This window comes from Somniosus microcephalus, chromosome 11, assembly GCF_052327205.1.
Source record: "Somniosus microcephalus isolate GS21.2 chromosome 11, FLI_Smic_1.0, whole genome shotgun sequence".
Taxonomy (NCBI): domain Eukaryota; kingdom Metazoa; phylum Chordata; class Chondrichthyes; order Squaliformes; family Somniosidae; genus Somniosus; species Somniosus microcephalus.
The window spans coordinates 170,452,608-170,473,725 of NC_140997.1; the positions used below are offsets into that span (position 1 = coordinate 170,452,608).

At 41.9% G+C, this 21,118-nt stretch overlaps 1 protein-coding gene across 3 annotated transcripts in view; it reads left to right on the top strand.

The window, feature by feature from the left end:
• pdzrn3b (PDZ domain containing RING finger 3b) overlaps nt 1–21,118 on the top strand; it is a 512,314-nt gene that overhangs the window by 464,852 nt on the left and 26,344 nt on the right. For all 3 annotated transcript variants that reach the window (XM_086001419.1, XM_086001420.1, XM_086001421.1), the window contains 3 exons: nt 4,045–4,132; nt 14,409–14,507; nt 18,884–18,946. In XM_086001419.1, coding sequence (XP_085857545.1) covers nt 4,045–4,132; nt 14,409–14,507; nt 18,884–18,946 — 250 coding nt within the window. The remainder of the gene's footprint in view (nt 1–4,044; nt 4,133–14,408; nt 14,508–18,883; nt 18,947–21,118) is intronic.

A 21,118-nucleotide genomic window follows, 5' to 3' on the forward strand; every position in this document is an offset into this window, starting at 1 on the left:
TGATGCATATGCTCAATACAGTTACCAGCATTTACTATTATACTCATCATTATTAAACTAAATGCAGTATGAAAATATCAAACTGGCTGAAGATATGTGGATATTCTAACAATTTAAGACCATTCTAATGAATACTTCAAGTTTACAATCTTTATTATAGTTATATTAACAGTAAACTATTCCAAAGAAGTGCTGTCCAATCTCATGTGCAGTGCACAGAGAATCTCTTCTTCTCCAGATTAAACCTTACGCCAGACTGCTAAACAGCTTTTGTGTAATACCTACATTATTATTACAAAAAAACACATAAAATAGAATTTCCAATTATTAGTTGCATGATTCATGCGAGAGTCCCACAGATTACTTGACATACTGCCACACTGGAAATTTTTATAAGTCCAAACGAGTAGTCTTCAAGAAAAAAAAATGTGTTGATTAATGGCAGGGCATTCTGTAGAAGCTTAGAAGCATCTTTTACAATGGCCTGTGACTTAAATTAATTTAGCTTTTGTTATTTTTTTGTAAAATGCATTACACCATGGAGCTGGAAATCTAAACTGCACAACAAATAATCAAATATATTGTTTGAGGTGCTGAGCATGTCCTCTGATTTTGAATTTTGTAGGCTGTCAATTATTAAGGGTGAGATGATTGCCTCCTGACATTAAGTCCTGAGGAGTATTGTACTGGCTTTTGGAATCAGTAAGATTAAAAAATAAACCTTAACATTTATTTTTCACAGACAAAATTTTGAGTACTAAATGGAGAAAGGGGAGTGGAATATGCTAACATTTCCACTTTTGCTACTAATAACTCAATCAATATATTAGCTTAGCAACCACCAGCTCGTGAAAGCATTTACTATATTGCACTACATCCCCAATTACAATCCCTAATTGTGTGTTACAAAGGTTCAGTATGAAAACTGCTCAAGTCTGTTATTTGTTGGTAATGGGTAGTTCTTTTTCTCTGGTGTAGTTTTGACAATGAGAATTTCAACCAATTGTGTGGGCAAGAAACCAACTGTTAAGAAAATCCTTAGGTGGGTGTGAATGGTTTGCCAGTGTACCATGTATGAACAAATATTTATTGGTGACAAGATATATGGTTACTTCAATTGTTAAGCTCTACTATAAGACCCAGTCACAGATGACTACATAGAATATCAATATTTCATTAATTTCAAAGCAGCTTTAGAGAGAAACTTAACAGTATATTTATGTTTCATCGTTTATCTTTTCAACATTTCAATAATACAAAGATTATGTGAATGGCATAAAAAATATCTCATAGGACTTTATACAGTGAAGTGCAGCAACTTCTCGTGTAGCCATAGGCTGTATAATAAACTTTGAATATAGTTGTGCAAAGAATACTTATTTATTTACCCAGTATCCATTCTTACAAACTTTGAAAATTGGATAGAAAAGCATGAATCACCATAACTGTTTTATAGGTTTATATTGCAGCATTACATCATTTGTGTTATATTCCCTCCCAAATGTATACTGAAAAATGATAAAAATTGATCATTTAGCTTTCAGTGTTAATAGTATAAATGTTCAAAAATATATGATGGGCATATGTGCTCATCATTTCTGAACTGATTTTACTGAGGAAATTGCAAAATTTATAAGTGTCATTGATCATCTCAACACCAAAATATGTTGAGTCCTCAAAATGTTACATTTTTATGTGTTAAATACTTACAGCATTTTCAATTTCTTTTCATGTAACTGGAGACCCATAATGTGAGAAAAGGCTGGATGAGATTACTAAAAGTTGTATTCACTGGAACTGGCATGGAGAGAGGATTTTAAAAAAATCTATGCTTTTCTTATTTGCAAATTTGGAAATACTCCCAATTAATGAATGGAATTTATTTCAAGTGTGTATTTTTGTTTTCTTTAATTAACAATTTCTCATCAAACTGTTTAATGATACAATTAAACAGTCTTTTGTGGTTGAGAGTGGCTTGTTCATTTAATGTTACTTCAGTTTTTAACAAAAAATGAGTTAAATTTTGACACCAACTAATTATCTCCATCAGTGTCAATGACAATCACTTACAATCTGTGAGACAATTATTCTAACTTTTAACACCTATGATACAGACAGGGGAGAGGCAGAGCAAAAGACATAGAGAGGAAAAGCAGCAGTTTCTTTCCTCATTCTAATCTGATTTTATTTACAAAAGAACAAGTTGAATTTTGAAAGATAACAAAGCCTCTTTGGGGAAGGGAGAAACAGTTGCCCAAACAAACCTATTCACCCATGTATTGATTTGATTAACAATTTACTGTGTAATGGGAAGATGCAAAGTCATTTATGCTAAATGGCCATTCACTAAAATTGAAAGTTTAGTTTGAAGCAAGATCTGATGTTGAAGAATGAAATTGGTGAGTAATATGTCTTAAAATTCAGTTACAAAAATTTCCTTCTTTATATATTTTTGTTCACTCAGAGCTGATGAGCAGGGGGTGGAGAAAGCAAGTTGACTGAAAGGAGTTAGTTAGTGGAACAGTGAGGGGGATTGAAATAATTGAAGTAGATCCATTTATTAATGAGGAATTCTTCAGTGTTCCTGTCATGATAATTGTGTATGTTCATTCAAAGTCTTCACACTGATGGGATCAGCAATCCTACCAAGCCAGGACCAGCAATGTAATTAGCATTCAGAGTTTAAAATACACACAAACAAATGTACAAGATTGGAATAAATAAGGGACATTCACGTTGACCACAATTTTTTATCATTTATAAATGATTTCTGATGGGAACTCTCAAAGGAATGGATATTATTAAGTGATTGTACCCATTTAGAACACTTTTAAAAATTAAACTGTTGAAAAGAATGTGGATCAACATCCTTTTGTTTGATAAATATTTTTGTTTAAACAATTGCTGAAGTCATTACTGGGCCACTGATTTGGAAAAGCTACTGAGCCTGGCAGTGTACAGGAGCTAAATTAACACCACATTTGATGGCAGCAACACTCTGACGTTAAGTCTATTGACGTGAATTCAGCTCTCTCACACTAACAGTCCCAGTATGTTATCAGCATTTGTTTAAGCCGAAAAATCAACAAAATTGCACCAAATAAAAAAAGCTGTTTTTATGAATCATAATTCTTTGTCACTATTTAATGTCTCTCTTAGATTTCCTAATCATACTAACTTATAACTATTTTAAAAGTCTTTCAAGGCAAGCGTGAGCAAATGTTTTTACAAAAATAAACCTGAGAGGTATTTTCATATATGTGGCGAAGGTTTCCATTTTTTGCTATAAAGAACAGAAAACTTGACCATTAATATGCACTGATATTGTGGTATCTCTGCAGGATATACCAAGTCCTTCAGTGTAATGCACTGTGAGGAAAGGTAGAGACCTGTGAAGAGGACCTCGCAACAGCTCGCACAGTGCAGGTCACAGAGCTGGAAGCATTGTACTTCATATTTGATTTAAATTACATTGACGCAAAGCAGAAGCTTTAAGGTAATACTAAAAGGGTAAAGGGGAACGGAGCAGCAGGATCGGAGTTCCACACATACAAATCCAGCAAGATGTGGTTAAAGAGGACAAAGACCTCAAATGCTATTTCACAGCCTGTGTGGTGCAAATGGAAATTAAACTGAATTAGAAACGCAGCTACAGCATGGGTTTTCATGACAAAAATTGTGGGAAAAATGGGAGTGCATGCTGCATACTAAGGTGCTATAGGCAGTATGTTTTACAGAGGACAGTGGTGTGCTTTATATGCATGTGTCCTAATGCAATATGCATTGTATCAAAAAAAAGTGATTGATTACTGCAACTCCTGCTAGGCCATTTAATCCTGGAAGTACGCAGACTTCAACTGTGACTAATTCAATCCCCCTTTATTAGGAGCTATCTCAATAAAATAAATGCATACGGTTCTTTTGTGTGTTGAAATCCACATTAGTGTTATTTGTACCTTTTGCAAATTATTTTGTTTGGATATCAAATTATAATTGAATTTAAAATGTGAATCAACTTATGAACTTTTGTTTTTTTTACGTTAGACACCCATCAGGACAGGATTATTATGATCCAAATGACTACTTAGGAGGAATGCAAACTGAAATGGACAGAGAAGAATTAGAATATGAGGTGAGCTCATTTTGTGGAGGTCAGTTAGACTGAAAATCTATTAAATACTGTATATTTTAAAACTTTGAAGATTTTCTTCATTATCTGTTTTGCTGTGAAGTATTTATATGGCATACTTGACCTTTCACACTTAGTCCTGCACTTGATAGATTAAGAACATTCTTCTTGTATATACATAATAATTGTTAAGTACAAATCTTGAATTATCGTTGATGGTGCAATTGGCAGCAAAATCTCTCATTTATTTCACAAAGCACAAAGACTGCTGTGAGATAGAAATACTTCAAACGACCTACCTCCAATTTATTCTGTTTTTCTTAGTCTGTTTTGACATAGATCTTTATTGTGCGGTCCATAATGTTTAATCAATACTATCTTTAATTATGTCATCACAGAGAATATATTTGGAGACTAGATGGGAGTTGATCTAATGCTGAAGTACATAGCTTCTGCAGAGGACCAATGCGAATACATTCAGGAATTGATACCTGTTAATAACTCTCCACCTTCTTCTCTGAGGCTTTTGGTGGTAACATACTCTCTTCCATAAGATTCGGCTTTGGCTCCTGACTCTTTGTTACATTTTATACTACTGTATGTTGTGAAGCATTCACTGTAGTGTACACCTCATAATAAATTGCTAAATTTTTGGCTGCTATTAACTTTACAACAAGTTGGAATGTATCTATTTTCAGGTCAATTAATTTTTTTAATGAATGTTTTGTTATTATAAATCAGCAATAAATCAAAGCACCAGTTGAAATTAGCACAGAAATTGTGATAATTAATAATTAAATATATGAAAAGATATATCAAAAGAAAAAGATCAGGCTTGACATGGTGAAGCTTCTTGCTGTTCATTCCTTTGTGATGATGTGAGCCAAACCATTAATAATGGTGACTTTGATATACTGTGTGGTGGCAAAAGGTGAGCAGTGCAATGACACAGGCAGCTGAGCATTGGGAAACCCTTAATGGCCTGATGGTATGTCTTGAGCCACTAAAGAAGCTTGTTCAAATCTTGAAGACTAAGATCAATGGAGAGGTCAAAGTACTAACAAAGCAGAGCTTCAGTATCTTTCTCAGTTACTTTTTGTTGTCCGTTGATAAATGCTTTTGAACAGACCACAGAGACACTTGTTCCATTTACTGTAATGGAAATGTCGAACTGTGCAAGAAAAATATCAAGTCAGCCTTATGGGGCTTCTCTCCAATGGACGTGCCTGGAATTTAATTGTGTTAGCAATGTAAAGATCAGCTATTGTTTTCTGTGCAATGACTGTATCAAGTCAACAGTTTAGTGCAAGGCAGCAGGATAGGCAAAAGATCTTAGTTGTAATTTGAGGACTTTTAAAAAAAATGTAGTTCTAAAGAGCAAATATGTATCTCCTTAATGCATCAATGATGTCAATTTTGTTGCCAAAGGCAACAGTTCTTTATATCTCTCTTATATTGTGTCATTATAAGTTCTGTATCTTCTGGTTAGCGTTTAGGACAGAAAATGTTCATTTATGTCACCTCAAGCCCTCCTGGCCTAAGCCTTTAAAAACACAGTGAAATGTTAATGTGAAGTTTTTTGTTTTCTATATTAAACCAATTCCCACGTCCGCTTAAAAAAAAAACCATGCAACTGTTAAAATACTGAAATCTATATATTTTCAAAATTCTCTTTAATTTATTTAAGATGTGCAGACACACATAATTATTGTACGTAATAAATTAGTACATGGATAATTGATAGGTCATAAAACATACACAGTTAAATGTGATTCCAGCAAAAGACTAAGGGACACTGCATGCAAGTGTTGGTAGACATGTAGGATAACAAAGAATTGAATTAGAAAATGTCACCACCAACCTTTAGTTAATTCCACCTGAACTGCATTCTCCAAGGAAAATGCTGTGAAATGAAACTTTGTTTAAAAGTGTAATGTACACTTTGCCTGAAGCATAGCAAGTGCAATAAAAAAGATAGCCACGAATGAAATTCCAAATAGGGGTACTAACATTTGTTTATTGGCTTTATAGTTATTGTGCAAAATATTGATTGTGTGGCAGAACCACCAAGAGACACTGAACAACCTGTAATAATTCCTTTAAACACTCTGGCCTAGAAATTCGGTTTTGACGCAGCGAGGGCTTTAGCGCCGGAAGTTAGTGCCGGCGCTAAGTCCCCCTGCGCGCGCCAAAAATTCAGTAGCGCCGCGCCCAAACGGCTGCCGGCGCTACTGAGGGGTCTCAGCGCCTCAAAACTCGCGCCGCATTGCGGCGCTATTCCGGCGCTGCAGCGCCCGCTGCGGTGCGGCAGGCTCGGGAAGTGCAGGCCTCCTCCTTCCGTTAAGGAGGAGCTGCCTGCACCCGGCCGCGGCCCGCGATAATCTTTTTAAAAATGAGCCCGGCACCTCGGACAAGTGCCGGACTTGCTTCTGTTCCGGGGGGGGGGGGGAAGTCCGGGAGGGAGCTGCGGCCAGGCAGCCGGCGGGAAAGCGGCCGGCCGCCGCGGGGCCTTTAATGCGCCGGCGCAAAGTTCTGTAAGGCACCTCTGCCAGAACGTTGCTTGCGGCTGCCACGGGCGAGGCGGCCGCAACTCAATTTCCGAGTTCGGGCGGGTTACCATGGCAACCGGGACGCTGCGCACACCGATGACGTCATCGGTGCCGGCGCAGCGCTACCGGCCTAACGCCGATTTAGGGCCCCTGTCAATTTCTAAACTGGCCATAACTTCGGCACTAGGCCCTCTAGCGCCTCAAAAGCGGCGCTAAGGCCAGTGAATTTCTAGGCCTCTGTAGTGCAGTTGTGGACTGCACCTTTAAGCTGTATGCAGCTTCTTGTATTTTCACGTGATGACGTCATGACGCCGATCACGTGACCCCCAGTTGGCGCGGAAAATGTGATGACGTCATGACGTCAGGTTCCAGTATTTAAAGGCAGTCTGAGAAAGGCTGGAGACCTGAACAGACCTGCTGACCTTTGCTCCTGTAGTTTAAAAGTTAAAGTTTTGAGTTTATTAAAAGTTGATTACTTCGTTTATCTGCGTTGGAATTCGTTATTTGGATAGGAACTTCCGTTCCTACATTGGTGACCCCGAGCTCGTTGGACAACTTTCTTCGAGATATTCATGATGAATACGAATGCCGTTGCCCTTAAATTGCCGCAGTTCTGGGAACAGCAACCAGAAGCATGGTTTTTTCAAGCAGAAGCCCAGTTTGCTATCCGGGACATTACAGCGGATTCAACCCGCTATTATTACGTGGTTTCCGCTCTGGACAGCGCCACGGCTTCACGCGTCGTCAGCATCCTGGGGAATCCACCGGCAGAGGGCAAGTACTCAGCTTTAAAAGAGCGTTTACTACAAGTGTATGCTTTAACTAAATCGGAACGTGCACGCAAGCTTATTGCAATGCCGGGTCTTGGGGACTCAAAACCATCAGAATTGATGAGCCAAATGCTCACGCTTTTGGGTTCAGAGCCCCAATGTTTTTTATTTCGAGAGCTCTTCCTCTGCCAGCTACCCGAGCCAGTTCAGGCAGTCTTGGCCAGTTCTACGATTATGGACTGTGCCAAGCTGGCTGCAGAGGCAGATAAGTCTTTTATGGTCATACAGCAGAGTTGTGCAGCTACGAGGCGTCTTTCTCCTACGCGAGCAAAATCCAGCCCTCCTTCGTCAGGCTTGTGTATGTACCACGCCCGTTTTGGCGTCAGGGCTCGACGCTGCCGTCCACCCTGCAGTTGGGTAGAGAAAAAGTCTCCAGCAGACTCACAAGCTTCGAAGAAGACAGAAACTGACAAACACATCCAGTTCACCATGGCAATCGGTTCAGCAGGAAAACTCCTCTATGTTACTGATTCTGGAACAGGGCGACGATTTTTATGTGATACTGGTTCTCAGTGTAGTATATTGCCAGTTTCAAAGCTGGACCTACAATCCGGCAGTCACGGCCCTTCCCTTGAGGCAGCCAATGGTGCGGCTATTCGCACATTCGGTAAACGGACAGTTAATTTAACTCTTGGAGGTCAACGTTTTGTATGGGAATTTATAACGGCTAAAGTATCACAGGCCATTCTGGGGGCTGATTTTTTTTGTGCCTATGGTTTACTGGTCGACGTCCAACATTGTCGACTTATTAATGCGTCTACCTTCCATGCAGTGCCTTGTCACCGCAGTACTGCTGTCTCCTGGTCGGTTGCCTGTGCGGTTCCATCGCAAGACGGGTTTAAGCGCCTACTTGGCGAATTCCCAGAGCTCACCAGGCCTACATTCTCAGCAGCAGTTGCGAAGCACGGGGTGGTGCATTATATTACCACAACGGGATCGCCCGTGTACGCTCGTGCACGAAGGTTGGAACCCGGAAAGTTTATAGCCGCAAAGGCAGAGTTTCGTATTATGGAGCGCCTTGGGATTGTCCGATGCTCCAACAGTCCTTGGTCTTCCCCATTACACATTGTACCCAAACCAGGTGGCGGATGGAGGCCTTGTGGGGATTACAGACACCTTAACGAAGCCACTAGGCCAGATAGGTATCCAATACCACATATACAGGATTTTTCTGCTCATTTGGCCGGCAAATCGATATTTTCTAAAGTGGATCTCGTTCGTGGATACCATCAAGTTCCTGTACACCCTCAAGACATCCCCAAAACGGCGGTCATCACACCGTTTGGCCTGTTTGAGTTCCTTCGTATGCCGTTTGGATTAAAAAATGCAGCTCAGGCTTTTCAGCGGCTTATGGACTCTGTGTTACGGGACCTTTCTTTCATTTTCATTTACTTGGATGATATACTCATTGCTAGTAAAGATAAGGAAGAGCACATGGCTCATTTACGTACACTCTTTGCCCGTCTCAGCCAACATGGCCTCATTATAAATCTAGCCAAATGCCAGTTTGGGTTAACCAGCATTGACTTTCTAGGGCACAGGATCACCTCAGAAGGCGCTGTCCCACTGGCCACTAAGGTAGAAGCAGTTATGGCATTCCCGCAGCCTCAAACGATTAAATCTCTTCAGGAGTTCCTGGGAATGGTGAATTTTTATCACCGTTTTGTCCCCAAGGCAGCTCAATTAATGCAGCCGCTGTATGAAGCACTTAAAGGGAAGTCGGGTAAAGCTGTTATCATTTGGACACCACAGATGGACCAAGCATTCTTGGACACCAAGGCGGCATTGGCAGATGCAACTATGCTTGCACACCCACTTCCGGGCGCAACCATCGCCCTCACTACCGACGCCTCCGATTACGCCATCGGGGCAGTGCAGGAACAATGGGTGGATGGTACGTGGCAGCCATTGGCCTTTTTTAGCCGCCAATTACGTAAAAATGAATGAAAATATAGTACTTTTGATAGAGAGTTGCTGGCCTTGTTTTTGGCCATCCGGCATTTTCGTTTTCTGTTAGAAGGACGTCCTTTTACAGCATTTGTGGACCATAAACCACTTACTTTTGCAATGGCCAAAACGGCGGAGCCGTGGTCAGCCCGACAACAGCGTCATCTCACATTCATATCTGAATTTACAACGGATTTGCGACACGTGTCTGGCAAAGATAATCTTGTGGCTGATTGCCTGTCACGTGCCCCAGTCCAGACAATTCACCTGGGAATTGATTACGTCGGGTTGGCGAAAGAACAACAGACGGACCCTGAAGTTCAGGCGTATCGGACCATGCCTTCTAACTTGCAGGTAGCCGATGTTATGTTCCAATCAGCAGGAACCACGCTGTTGTGTGACATATCCATGGGAGTGCCCCGACCAATTGTGCCAGGCGAATGGCGTAAGAAGATATTTAATATTATACATGGCTTATCACACCCGGGGATGCGAGCTTCACAACGACTTATGTCCCGTAAGTTTGTTTGGAAGGGGGTACATTTAGATGTTCGTGACTGGACAAACAATTGCGTGGACTGTCAAAAGTCAAAGGTTCATCGTCATGTGAAGGCTCCAAGGGCCATCTTTCCAGTGCCTGAACGCCGTTTCGACCATGTACATGTGGACTTGGTGGGCCCCCTCCCCATTTCGCGGGGTTTTATGCATCTCCTGACAATAGTAGACCGTACTACCAGGTGGCCAGAGGCGATTCCCTTAGTTGCTACTACCACAGCAGACGTATCCAGGGCATTTATTTCAGCGTGGGTGGCCCGGTTTGGTGTGCCATCTGGTATCTCCTCTGACCGTGGTCCTCAATTTACGTCAGAATTATGGAATGCAGTTGCACAGGGCTTGGGTACCAAGCTGCATCGTACCACCGCTTACCATCCGCAAGCAAATGGCTTATGTGAAAGATTTCATCGTTCTTTAAAGGCGTCCCTCCGTGCCAGTTTGCGTTGTTCCAACTGGGTGGATAGACTCCCTTGGGTGATGCTAGGCCTCCGTACAGCCCCTAAAGAAGACCTCCAGGTTTCATCGGCTGAATTAGTATACGGTCAGGTGCTTCGAGTACCCGGGGATTTCCTCCCTCCACATACAGAATCATGGTCGCCTGCGCAGCAGCTTCTTCTGCATCAAGAGGCGGCAAAGAATTTTCTGCCTATTCCAACTTCACATCACGATCTACATCAGCCTCATGCACCGGCAGAACTTATGAGTTCCGATTATGTTTTTATTCGGCGGGATGCTCATGGAGATACACTCAGACCACCTTATGAGGGACCGTTTCGGGTTATTGCAACGGGAGAGAAATATTTTACGATCGAAATAGGAGGTAAATCGGATACCATCTCCATCGACCGACTTAAACCAGCCCATCTGGATCGGAGTGAACCGGTGGTTGTTGCTCAGCCGCCTCGCCGTGGACGACCGCCATTGGCTACTAGACCAATCCTGAAGCGGCCTACTATTAAATTGCCTGCTTCGGCTTCATCCTCATCTACACCTTCTGCTACGGTTTCCTCCACCCCAGATGTACCTCTTCAGACACAGCCAAATGTTGGCCCATCTGCTATCGATCCAGCGTCTGAAGTTCGCAGTCGTTCGGGCAGAATAATTAAACCTCCTGCACGTTTGATGCTGTCTGTTAAAGAGAATTCTCGGGGGGCGCCTGTGGCAGAACAACCAAGAGACACTGAACAACCTGTAATAATTCCTTTAAACACTCTGTAGTGCAGTTGTGGACTGCACCTTTAAGCTGTATGCAGCTTCTTGTACTTTCACGTGATGATGTCATGACGCCGATCACGCGACCCCCAGTTGGCGCGGAAAACGTGATGACGTCAGGTTCCAGTATTTAAAGGCAGTCTGAGAAAGGCTGGAGACCTGAACAGACCTGTTGACCTTTGCTCCTGTAGTTTAAAAGTTAAAGTTTTGAGTTTATTAAAAGTTGATTACTTCGTTTATCTGCGTTGGAATTCGTTATTTGGATAGGAACTTCCGTTCCTACAATTGGTTACTTTTTTTAAATATCTCAAAATGGAGCTCAAAGCTGCTAGTATAATAGAAACCTGCGTTTTTGTAAACCATTTCCAGTGCATTGTAGAGAGTTGGATGGCACTATGACCCTGCCTAACATTGATTAATGACTAAATCACAACTCGACAGCCCCGAGCAGTGGGTAATATTTACCATTTTATTACCAGAAATGGAATAACTTCTATCCCATCTAATAGGCTTGTAACTGTCTTTCCTTTCTACAGTTGATATCATAGCTAATTATCTGGATTTTGAATTTCATGTTGTATTTCTTTGCCATTTTTCAAATGATTTATGTAAAAAAATGAACACTTATCAAATTGATTGAGGTTACATAAAAGGCAGCAGAAATGTCAGTGAAATGTGCTAACATGTTGTTGAGCAAATTACAAATGTTGGCAAATCTAGAACAAAGATTGCTGGTTTGTCTGCCTCTGCCTGACAGCTGTCCTGCATAGCTGTCAATAAATAATGTATTTTTCAATTTCCTTAATAGCTCTCCAACATTTTGATATACATACCTCTCAGTCAACTGCAATTAGAATATACAGCAATACTGATGTCTGATGCTATGTGCTTCAGACTGCTGAAATGGTTTTGATGCATCATACAACCAGTGGCATTAACTACAAATCCTTGCATTGCCTCTCAGTTATGATATTGTATTGTTGTAGAATGCAGTTCCAGTAATGCATATTGTATTCTAAAGCCCAATTTGTGATTTCATCTAAAGTCAAATACCCCAGACCTCGCACCATTTTTGTAGAGGCAATTTTTTTTCTCTCTGCTGGGAAACTGACACTGTAGGAAAAGATTGGTGATAAATGGTAGTCCATCTATATTGATTCAGGGATTTATGTGCAAAATTGACCCAGAATTGAAATGACATACAGTTATTAGTGAAAAGATATCCCCATTGTGATCTGCAATAATGGGCAGTAAAATAAGACTGTATAATATCACAGGGCATTTTTGATCTCTCACTGAACTTTAAGTTTTTAGATGTAAAAGAATTACAAAGGTTCACCTTTCATAAAGATTCAGTATTTTAAACACAAAATAGAATGTTGATTTAAAGAAAAGTCCTCAATAGGAATGAAATTCGCCTTCAACGTAGTACAAATTGGGGGCTAGCGAATCAGCAGCCTGTTTACACCTGCCCGTTTTGTGTCCTGCTAAAGTCAAATTTCACTCCAATTGAACATTGAAAAAAACCCACAATTTTTTCATGAAAAAGGGTAGAATTCTAATAGATTGCCTAAAGTTAAATTCCATTTTAAGGTTAATGTGTTTGGAAGCCTGAGGTGTATTGTATGATAAACTGGTTAAGCAAATGAAATCCATTCCATTTCAAAGAGACTTATTCCACACTCCAACCACTTTTTAAAAATGTGAAGTCGCAACAACATTTACGATATACTTATCTTTTAATAGAGACTGAAAAGCCACTGAAGAAAAATTAATGCATTATGATGCTACAAAATATTAGATTTCTCCTCTTCTTCTTAGGCAGTCCCTCGGAACCGAGGATGACTTGCTTCCACATTAAAAATGAGTTCGCAGGTGACTGATGAGTCCAGTGCGGGACCTACAGTCTCTGTCACAGGTGGGGCAGACGGTGGTTGAAGGGGCGGGTGGGTGGGGTGCTTGACGTGCGCTCCTTGCGCTGCCTGCGCTTGGCTTCTGCGTGCTCCCGGCGAAGAGACTCGAGGTGTTTGGCGCCTTCCTGAATGCTTCTCCTCCACTTTGTGCGGTCTTGGGCCAGGGATTCCCAGGTGTCGATGGGGATGTTACACTTTTTCAAGGAAGCTTTGAGGGTGTCCTTGAAGCATTTCCTCTTCCCACCTGGGGCTCTCTTGCCGTGCCAGAGCTCCGAGTAGAGCGCTTGTTTTGGGAGTCTCGTATCGGGCATGTGGACAATGTGACCCGTCCATCGGAGCTGATTGAGCGTGTTCAAAACTTCGATGCTGGGGATGTTGGCCTGAGCAAGAACACTGACGTTGGTGCGCCTATCCTGCCAATGGATTTGCAGGATCTTGCGGAGGCAGCGTTGGTGGTACCTCTCCAGTGCTTTGAGGTGCCTGCTGTACATGGTCGATGTCTCTGAGGCATACAGCAGGGCGAGTATCAGTGCTGCTCTGTAGACCATGAGCTTAGTGCCAGGTTTGAGGTCCTGGTCTTCAAACACTCTCTTCCTCAGGCGACCGACGGCTGCACTGGCACACTGAAGGCGGTGTTGGACTTTGTCGTCAACGTCTGCCCTTGTTGACAGTAGGCTCCCGAGGTATGGAAAGTGGTCCACGTTGTCCAAAGCCTTGTCGTGGATTTTGATAATCGGGGGGCAGTACTGTGTGGCGGGGGCAGGTTGGTAGAGGACCTTTGTGTTGTGGATGTTTAGTGTAAGGCCCATGCTCTCGTACGCTTCGGTGAAGGTGTTAACGCTCACTTCGATTTCTAGTCAAGTAATGGTAGGCAACTAGAACTGATAAAAAATATAGATTTTCTTCCGTGGACTTTTGACAGCTCTGTTATGGAATACCATCCCAAAAAATGGGCCTGTGCGTTATCTTCTTATTAATTCAGTGGAAGATGTTTTTTCTGTATGAATCTGTCATACTAGAATGAAATGATTGAAACTCTACTATCAAGGTCTTTGGTGCAGGGTGCATAGTGTTCCTGCTGAGTGCTTGCCATGTCACTATAGTGAGAAACTCAACTTAAAGAAAATGTAATCTGAAGCATTTTAACCGAAACTGATCATCTGATCATAATGTGAGTGTCAAGTCTCACTGAAAATAACTACATTTTAGAAAAAATATATTTTTTAAAAACACTGCTGAATTCTTTCTATCAATGTGTCTTCTGTCTGATTAGGAAGTAGACTTGTACAGATTGCACAGCCAGGACAAGCTTGGTCTCACAGTATGCTACAGGACAGATGATGAAGATGACATGGGAATATATGTAAGCGAGGTAAGAAGCACATATTCTACTACTTTTGAAAGAGAAACATACTTTTCTTGGCTACAGTAAAAGTGTACAACTGGAATGACAAGGTCCTAATTACTCAGTATAGGAGCGTAAATTGCCATCACTGTCGTGTCTAAGGCTTTGTCCTTTTTCAGCATGTCCAGAAAATGGTTTCTACCAAAGAAAACAATATCATGTAGCTCTCTTACACACTCATCCATCTAATTTAATGTTGTCTCCTTGGCAACAGATAATAAAAATATTTTTACACTACTTCGTACATGTAATTGCCTGTCAGATTTTCAGACTTTGGAAAGGGGGACTTGAAGTGAGCTGTCAAAGAGTAGTCAAAATCAACAGTGCAGGTTTTCGAGTAGTTGCATAACTAGAGGGGTGTCACAATTGCTGTTACTTAGCATATTGTTGGTGCTGCTGATTTTCATGAGTACGTTTGTGTGTATTTTCAATAAATACCATGTACGTAGAGTTTAACCAATGCAATAAAACCTCACTAAATGCAAAATTTTGAAGTAGGTGCTCAATTTGGGAAAAATAAAATTATATAAAAATTAACATCATATTAACATAGTAAATTAATATTGTCACCAGTCACTCTCCAGAAGCCCATGAATCAGATTTTTAAAATGCCACCCACATGATAGAGCCAGGATAATCGTGACTGAGATATTTATCATGTTCACATTCCCATTTCTAACTTTTTAAACCTGATTTTGTGCAGATTTCAACTTTTTTGACAGAAAAAGTGAAAAAAAGTACAAAGTTAGATGAAACTGGAAAATCAATACATAGAAACATAGAAGATAGGAGCAGGAATAGGCCATTCGGCCCCTCGAGCCTGCTCCGCCAGTCAATGTGATCATGGCTGATCATCCAAATTCAGTACCCGGTCCCTGCTTTCTCCCATACCCCTTGATCCCTTTAGCCTTCAGAAATATATCCAACTCCTTCTTGAATATATTTAATGAATTGGCCTCTACTGCCCTCTGGTAGAGAATTCCATAGGTTCACCACTCTCTGGGTGAAGAAATTCCTCCTCACCTCTGTCCCAAATGGCATACCCTTTATTCTTAGACTGTGACCCCTGGTTCTGGACTCCCCGACCATCGGGAACATCCTTCCTGCATCTAGTCTGTCCAGTTCTGTCAGAATTTTATAAGTTTCAATGAGATCCCCTCTCATTCTTCTAAACTCCAGCGAGTACAAGCCCAATCGACCCAATCTCTCCTCATACGTCATACCTGCCATCCCAGGTATCAGCCTGGTGAATCTTCGCTGAACTCCTTCCATGGCAAGAACATCCTTCCTCAGATAAGGCGACCAAAACTGCACACAATATTCAAGATGTGGTCTCACCAAGGCCCTGTACAACTGCAGCAAGACATCTTTGTTCCTGTACTCAAAGCCTCTCGCTACGAAGGCCAACATACCATTTGCCTTCTTAACCGCCTGCTGCACCTGCATGCTTACCTTCAGCAACTGGTGCACAAGGACACCCAGGTCTTGTTGCACTTCCCCTTCACCCAATCTATTGCCATTCAGATAATAATCTGCCTTCCTGTTTTTGCCACCAAAGTGGAAAACCTCACATTTATCCACGGTATATATTGCATCTGCCATGCTTCTGCCCAATCACCCAACCTGTCCAAATCATCCTGGAGTTTCTCGGCATCCTCCTCACAGCACACACGCCCACCCAGCTTTGTGTCGTCTGCAAATTTGGAGATATTACATCTAGTTCCCTCGTCTAGATCATTAATAAATATTGTGAATAGCTGGGGTCCAAGGACCGATCCCTGCGGCACCCCACTAGTCACTGCCTGCCACTCGGAAAAAGACCCGTTTATTCCAACTCTTTGCTTTCTGTCTGCCAACCAGTTTTCTATCCAAGTCAATACCTTGCCCCCAATCCCATGTGCCTTAACTTTACACGCTAACCTCTTATGCGGGACCTTATCGAAAGCCTTCTGAAAGTCCAAATATACCACATCCACTGGTTCTCCCTTATCTATTTTACCAGTTACATCCTCAAAAAATTCCAGTAGATTAGTCAAGCACGATTTACCTTTTGTAAATCCATGTTGACTTTGTCCAATCCTGTCACTGTTTTCCAAGTGCTCAGCTATTACATCCTTTATAATGGACTCTAGCATTTTCCCCACTACCGATGTCAGGCTTACCGGTCTGTAATTCCTCGTTTTCTCCCTACCACCTTTTTTGAATAGTGGGGTAACATTAGCTACCCTCCAATCTATGGGTACTGTTCCAGATTCCATCGAATGTTGGAAGATGATCAGCAATGCATCTACTATTTCTAGGGCCACTTCCTTAAGGACCCTAGGATTTAGATTATCAGGCCCTGGGGATTTATCGGCCTTCGGTCCCATCAATTTCCTTAACACCATTTCCTTACAAATACTGATTTCTTTCAGTTCCTCCCCTTCATCAGACCCTATGTTCCCCGACATCTCTGGGAGGTTATTTGTGTCCTCCTTTGTGAAGACAGAACCAAAATATGTATTTAATTGGTCTGCCATTTCTTTGTTACCCATTATAAATTCCCCTGATTCTGACTGCAAGGGACCTACGTTTGACTTCACCAATCTTTTTCTCTTCACATATCTATAAAAGCTTTTACAGTCAGTTTTTATGTTCCCTGAAAGCTTACTCTCCTATTCTATTTTCCCCTTCTTAATTAATCCCTTTGTCCTCCTTTGTTGAATCCTAAACTGCTCCCAATCCTCAGGTTTACTGCTTTTTCTGGCCAATTTATATGTCCTCTCCTTGGATCTTATGCTATCCCTAATTTCCCTTGTTAGCCACGGTTGAGTCACCTTTTTTGTTTTATTTTTATGCCAAACTGGGATGAACAATTTCTGTAGTTCATCCATGCAGTCTTTGAATGCTTGCCATTGTCTATCCACCGTCAACCCTTTGAGTGACATTCCCCAATCAATCCTACCCAACTCGCACCTCAGACCATCATAGTTTCCTTTATTTAAATTCAGGACCCTAGTCTCTGAGTCAACTACTTCATTCTCCATCTTAATGAAGAATTCGATCATATTATGATCGCTCTGACCCAAGGGGCCTCGTACAACAAGATTGCTATACAAATATATACTGAACTACAAAAAAGCAATAATTGAAAAGTCACAAGAGTAAACATACAAGGATGCCTTAAATAGATAAACAAATCAATTGGAAATGAATTAAAAAGGAAATATGAATTGTACAAATCCTGCACAGAGTAAGGAGAGACAAATAAAGGAACATGTTAAAAGGGGAATTGGGGGGCAAAGGGAATCTGGAAATGAGAATACCTCCAAAGATAAAACATTACACATAACCTAGTAAGTAACAATCATCAAGGATTCAAAAGAGCAGTTCCTGTCTGCCAAACCTCCTGGACTTTTTTGAGGAAGCGCACTGCGGCAAGCCATTTGAGATACTGGGCCGCAATTTCCTCGATCTAACTTAACGTAGAAATTTAAGCCAGCACACATGCATATTCAGTAGAACCCTGAAAAATAATTTCTCGCCTCCACCTCCCATCTTTCCCCTCAGGATCCTTGGATGTGTCATGTCAGGCCCTGGCACTTTGTTTGAAAAAACAGTGGCAGGTGTAATTTAAGACACATAGTGGGTGACTGGGCAGGACACTTACCTGATTGGGCCTCTTCTGGCCCTGGCTCCACTTCCTGCTGTCTTTACCTGGAGTGAAAGCCATAGCGACTGCCTTGTTCAGGCCACCATTTGAAGTTGCAGTTGGGTCTCGATAATGCATATGTAAAGAAGGTCCCCGCTGTCTTTGGGTGGGTGTCCTTGTGGTCTGTTCCAGAGCAGGTTAAAATTGGGAGTGGTGGATTCCTAACAACTTTCCAGCAGATAAATAACTTGGCGGACTTTAACTGTCCAAACACCCGGTTTCTGCCAGTGAGATAGAGTTAAAATTGCCCATGTGGAATACCTCCAGGTATGGTAGTGGAGGCAACACACCTGGAATTATATAAGAAACATTTAGATGTTGTGAGGGAGAGATAATAGGTTGTTTCTGGATAGATGCAGCAAATGATTTTTCTCATCTGTATCTGACTTCTGATGTACAAAATAAACAAAAACTGGCTTTATTTTAAGAGGCATCAGAAACTTGTAGGGTGTGGATTTGCATCCATAATTACCTCTATATTGACTTCCCAATCTCAATTGTGAGGAGATACAGAGCAGATGCATTTTTTTCCTCTCAAAAAATGAGAAAATCTGAATAATAACTGGTAAACTGTCGCCAGTCACAGAGCAGCATGGCAGAGACTTGTGAACAATACACCTACCCTCTAGAAAAAAATACTGTTTATTTTCAGATCGATCCCAACAGTATTGCAGCAAAAGACGGCCGCATAAGGGAAGGGGACCGAATAATTCAGGTAAAGCTATGCTCGCTCTACTAACGTGGGTATGTGAATGTATTTTTATGTGGGTGTGTATATTTATGTATATTTTATATTTTCCGGAAATTTATCTTAACATGGTTCGAGCATCTCACCTTGTTCCATCCCTCACATTTCTCTTTTAAAATCCTTATTCTGTATCGCCCACACTAATTTTCTCAATGAGATATCTTCTCTGCTTTCCTCCCTCCGCCTCTGCACCGAGCAACTTCTCAACGAAGGGTCATCAACGTGAAACGTTAATTCTGTTTCTCTCTCCACAGATGCTGCCTGACTTGCTGAGTATTTCCAGCATTTCCTGTTTTTATTTCAGATTTCCAGCAACTGCAGTATTTTGCTTTTGACTTCTCAACCTCCATCTCAACTCTTCTTGCTCCCTCTCCTCTGAGTTCACTGCCCTCCTTTCCTCCCTTAATCTCTCCCTTCATGTCAACTCCCCCACCCATATACACGGACACTCCCTCAATCTTATCATCTCACATGGCCTCGCTATCCCCTCCGTAACCATCACCAATAAGGCAATCTCCAACCATTTCCTTACATCAATCTCTACCCATATTCCCCTTCCCCCTCCTAAATCCACTTTTTTCATATCCGCCCCTGGAAAAAACTCTCCCTCAAGTCCCTTACCACTGCACTTTTTAATTCAAACTACCTAGCCTTTGGCCGACAATTCTTCATGACATCTCTGCAGCTACTGACTTACTAAATCAGACCCTCTGCACCACCTTTGATGCCCTTGCCCCAACTAAAATCATTACACTCTCACCCTAGTTGTTCCCCCTGGTACACCCCTCATCTCTGCTCCCTTAAGTCCAAGGCACACAGACTTGAACGTCTTTGGCAGACAACTGGCCTAATCATCCATCACCAGATTTGGCTAGATCATATAAAGCACTACCGGGTTCTGCTCAATCAGTAAAACTGCCCACTATTCTAAGATCACCCAGGACTTGAAAAGTAGCACCAGGCTTCTCTGCACCACTAATCGTCTTCTCAAACCACCCTCCCCTGCCTCCTCGTCCATCACCTCCAGCAATACATGCGAGGAGCTCATGGACTTCTTTGTTAAAAAGATCGACAATATCCGTTCAACTGCTTCTGCTTTCAATTCCCTCCCTTCCCCTAGCCCACCGGACCTTACTTCCACTCCATTTTCCCCCCTGCCCTAACCCTAAATTTGCATATTTCTATAATTTCTCTCCTCTTGCCCTTTCAAAGCACATCTTGGCAATAAGACCGACCTCCTGCTATCTCAACACTATTCCTGCTACTGGAAACTCTTTTTTATCCAACACCGACGGGACCGGCCTGTTGCCGGTTTATCAAAATTTCCGGATGACGGAGAGGGTTATCTACCGAGGCTATTTTTAAACAAAGAAAAATAAAAAAATCAAGAAATGTGCAGTATACAGTAATTGGGTACTCACCTACAGAATGTTGTGTTAAATGGATGGTGGAAGATGCTTGATTAAGTACAGTACTGCCAGTTGAGGATAATGCAATGCCAAGACTACCAGCAACGTGGGAGACACACAGTACCCCTGTAAAATGGCGGATCAGAAGAGACTACTGGCAGCACGGGAGAGTCAGACTCCTGTTACAGGAGTTTTGAGGTGTTCCGACTCCCGACAGCGCCAAGAAGCCGAGTAGTGGCAGTTTGGAGAACTACTCCCACTGACTAACTCGGCCACCGCGGGAGACTCGGACTCGGCAACGTTGCCGTTATTGAGGTGTTGTTTTCGGAACGAGAATTTTGCCGGTTAATAGAGAATTCCGGATATTTAGGTGCCGTTTAAACGAGAGTTTCCTGTAAATTACTGACAACCCGACTTTCATTCCTGGCTCCCATGTTGGCTGACATTGTTAGCGGTTCTCTCTCCTCCGGTATTGTCCCCCTTTCCTTCAAATCTGCCGTCATCACCCTTCTCATCAAAAAACCAACACTTGACCCCTCCATCCTTGCAAACTATCACCCCATCTCCAACCTCCCTTTCCTCGCCAAAGCTCTTGAACGTGTTGTCGCCTCCCAAATCCGTGCCTGTCTTTCCCAGAACTCCTTGTTTGAATCACTCCAAACAGACTTTTGCCCCGCCACCATACTGAAACTGCTCTTATCAAGGTTACAAATTACATCCTAATTGACTG